Source organism: Aegilops tauschii, chromosome 3 (genome assembly GCF_002575655.3).
Source record: "Aegilops tauschii subsp. strangulata cultivar AL8/78 chromosome 3, Aet v6.0, whole genome shotgun sequence".
Lineage (NCBI taxonomy): Eukaryota > Viridiplantae > Streptophyta > Magnoliopsida > Poales > Poaceae > Aegilops > Aegilops tauschii.
Window position 1 is genome coordinate 1403520 of NC_053037.3, and position 2984 is coordinate 1406503.

Genomic DNA, 2984 nt, shown 5'->3' on the forward strand with positions numbered 1-2984 from the left:
ATCTTGGAAGGTGGAGGTTGGCGTGATGGCCTGTGATGCTAAATCCACAGTGCTTTCAAACACTTGATGAAGAGGTGAGTTATATCTGTCTTCGGTACCATTGGTCGCGCCTCAGGCAGGTGGCGTTCTAGGAGCATACTTAGTCTGCCGAGGAACAGAGACCATCTGAATATTTTGACCTATTCAGGGTGTGGCTCCACCAGATCATATCAGCATGGTCGGTTTCCACATCTTCTAGCAAAGGTTGTTATATTATCATTCTGTTTTTCTTTCTCCTTTTTTGTTTCAGTTGCCTATGGTGGTCAGGCACTATAAGACTATATATGTTTGGTTTTATCAGTTTCTTTTCTTTATGTATTGGGCGCCTTGTGTCTAGTTAAGAATAAGATACAAAGCTGATCATCCCAGGCAGCAAAGGATTCAAACTGAACTCTTTTTTTATATCAAACTGGCCTTTATTTCCCTTCATGTCCAAGGATTTGAAACTAGAACATTTATTTAGATGTAAGAGAAAGATTCCCCGTTTGTTCTTCTTATTCATACTAATTAATAACACCAGCTTCTGTATACAAATATATGGTCCACCCTATAGTAATAACTTATGCAACATCTGCATAGAAATCCTGAACTGTTATTCGAGCTGCAACCGGGATTCTCACGGCCTTCCGGCCACTACGCCAAATAATGCTGCCAAACATGTAGTCCCCCTGCATCTTCCACATCGGCGACAACTTCACCTTAAATGTCTGCACTTTGTTTGCCGCATCAAACACGAGCACCGGAGGCTCAACCTCCATCCTCACACCGGCTGGACTCTGGACAACAACGCGGTACACAGAATCGACCTTTCCAACGTTCGTCACTATCCTGGACACGGTTACCGAACGCCTCAACTCGGGGACAGCAATGGAGGGCAGGTTCAAGTGGTAAGCCGGCAGTGCCGTCGCATTGCAGGTCACGTTCATCCTCCTGATGATTGTGCATCCGAAGAATTTGCTGTAATCACGGGGATCGATGTCATAAACAAGGCCGGGGTCGGCTGCACCATGAGGGTTGATATTCCCGCCACCATAGCCGAAGGGATCGGCAATCTTCCGGGTCAACCCTTCTGCCAGTATCGGCATGCCGCGCTCGTCGGTTATATGGGCTTTAACAAGGCAGAAAAATAAAACGAGGTGAGAATCATCAACTAGCTAGGTAGGTGTTGGATGTTCTCTAGAGTTCATATGCTTCTCATTACTTAATACCTGAGGTGATTATGGCTGACTTTATAGCAGCAGGAGACCAGTCTGGGTGCATAGCTTTCAGCAACGCGACGATGCCAGCTACATGTGGGGCTGCCATTGACGTCCCCGAGTAAATTGTGTATGAATCTTTCACAGCTGCCAAGATGTTTGCTCCAGGTGCAGCTATGTCTGGCTGCCAAAGAAGCAAGACCACCAGTGTGAGATAAGATGATACAAGGACGTGATGATCATGTCTTAATACTCCACGTCATGTTTGTATTGTATGTATACCTTGATAATCTCAGGGTAATCAGGTGAAGGACCTCTGGACAAGAAGGAAGCCACTTTTGGCGCCAGCATATCTTTCCCGATAACGGTGTGCGCTGGTTCAATCTTTGCCATGGGAGAGCTTTTTAAACAACGTAAAATTCCATTGATTAGAAGGGCGTGGAATTAGACCTCAAACAGTGGGAACATCACTATAGATTGTGCATTCACACCTAAGGAAAAAAATGATGTGGTACTGCAATTGAAGACGTGTTTGGTGGGTGAGAGAGAGTTCTAGTGTAATATTATGATACACTAACTGCAAGTTTGTATTGAGATTCTATAGACAAAAGAAGTAACATAGAGCGTGAAAAAAGAAAAGTAAATAAGTAATAGACCCCAACCGCAAGTATGTCTTGAGATTCTATAAATAAAAGATGTAACTTATGATACTAGTATATGATAGGAGTAGAATCTCAATATGATACTATCCACCGTGAGAGATCTTATTGCAGCAGATGAATTAAATGAAATTAGCTGCACCAATATACCTTGCGTCGAGGATGTAATTTGTATAATTATAAATGAAACTAGTTGTGCCAACATACCTTGCATCGAGGACGTAGTTTCTAATCTTCTTCCCGGTGTCAAGGTCTACAACGAGCGTGGACATGTTTACCGCCGGCGGCGCCATTTGTAGAGTAACTCTCTGCTAGGTTTTCCCCGCTCCTCTTTCTATTCTGATTCTGACGGGGAGAAGCAACGAGTACTGGGTACGCGTGCAGCGTGGGTTATATATAGGACCATTTTCTTTGTAAGAATTACTTTTTTGGTTATATTATGTTCATTTGTTTGTGGGTTTTCTCATAATGTTGTCAAATTTATTTGCAAATTATTATTCGCTTCTTGTCATTTTGGTGTCCTTATATTCATAGACTCGATAGAAGGACACAAGTCTTCGCTGGTTTGTAGTGACGGTCTTCACCCAGGAGCGAGTGGCAGCGCGGCATTGCAGGTTGGCACGACGGCCCCCGGCAATGGAGCGGGTTGGAGGGTATCGACGGAGGTAGGTGTTTGATGGAAAGAGGTGCCGGCTGTCGCGGGGGTTCCCCCATCTGTATCTGGAATGGCTAGATCTGATGGCGCGAATGCCACCTCTCCCGGTAGCACCAGCTGCGTGGGCTAGACACCGGGGCAAGGGTTATACTTGGTCGTCCTCCTATTGGGTTGGTGGATCCTTGCACCTGCTCTAGTCTATTTTTTCCCATGTCAAGGAGGTGTCTTCTGGATTAGTTGGGGTGGCGGCCGCGTGTTATGGCTTCGGTGAGAGTTCGTCTGAGGATGCCCGGGCCGCGGCCCTGGATGGCGGACTACACGATTGACTTTCCGACATGCTTCGTATCGGCGGTGGTGGCTTTCATATCAAGGTCGTGTGTGAGCGGCAAGGTTGTAGTGACGTGACCAGATCTAGTGTGGATGCATTGGCTCTTG

The 2984-nt window shown here is 45.8% G+C and overlaps 1 protein-coding gene across 1 annotated transcript; it reads right to left on the bottom strand.

Moving 5' to 3' along the window:
- Positions 1-274: 274 nt before the first annotated feature.
- Positions 275-2187, bottom strand: LOC109772734 (subtilisin-like protease SBT3.5). The gene is made up of 4 exons (XM_020331435.2): positions 2102-2187; positions 1518-1635; positions 1248-1419; positions 275-1147 (listed from the first exon to the last, which is right to left on the bottom strand). The coding sequence occupies exons 1-4, from the start codon at positions 2185-2187 to the stop codon at positions 600-602; spliced, it is 924 nt and encodes a 307-aa protein (XP_020187024.1). The 3' UTR covers positions 275-599.
- Between the last annotated feature and the right edge of the window lie 797 nt (positions 2188-2984).

Bases quoted from the DNA above. Each gene is read 5' to 3' on its own strand.
- LOC109772734 (XM_020331435.2), bottom strand. From the start codon at position 2,187: ATGGCGCCGCCGGCGGTAAACATGTCCACGCTCGTTGTAGACCTTGAC. The intron at 1,420-1,517 runs GTATACATACAA...CTTCTTTGGCAG, and splicing joins ATTACCCTGAGATTATCAAG to CCAGACATAGCTGCACCTGG. The intron at 1,148-1,247 runs GTATTAAGTAAT...GCCTTGTTAAAG, and splicing joins GTCAGCCATAATCACCTCAG to CCCATATAACCGACGAGCGC.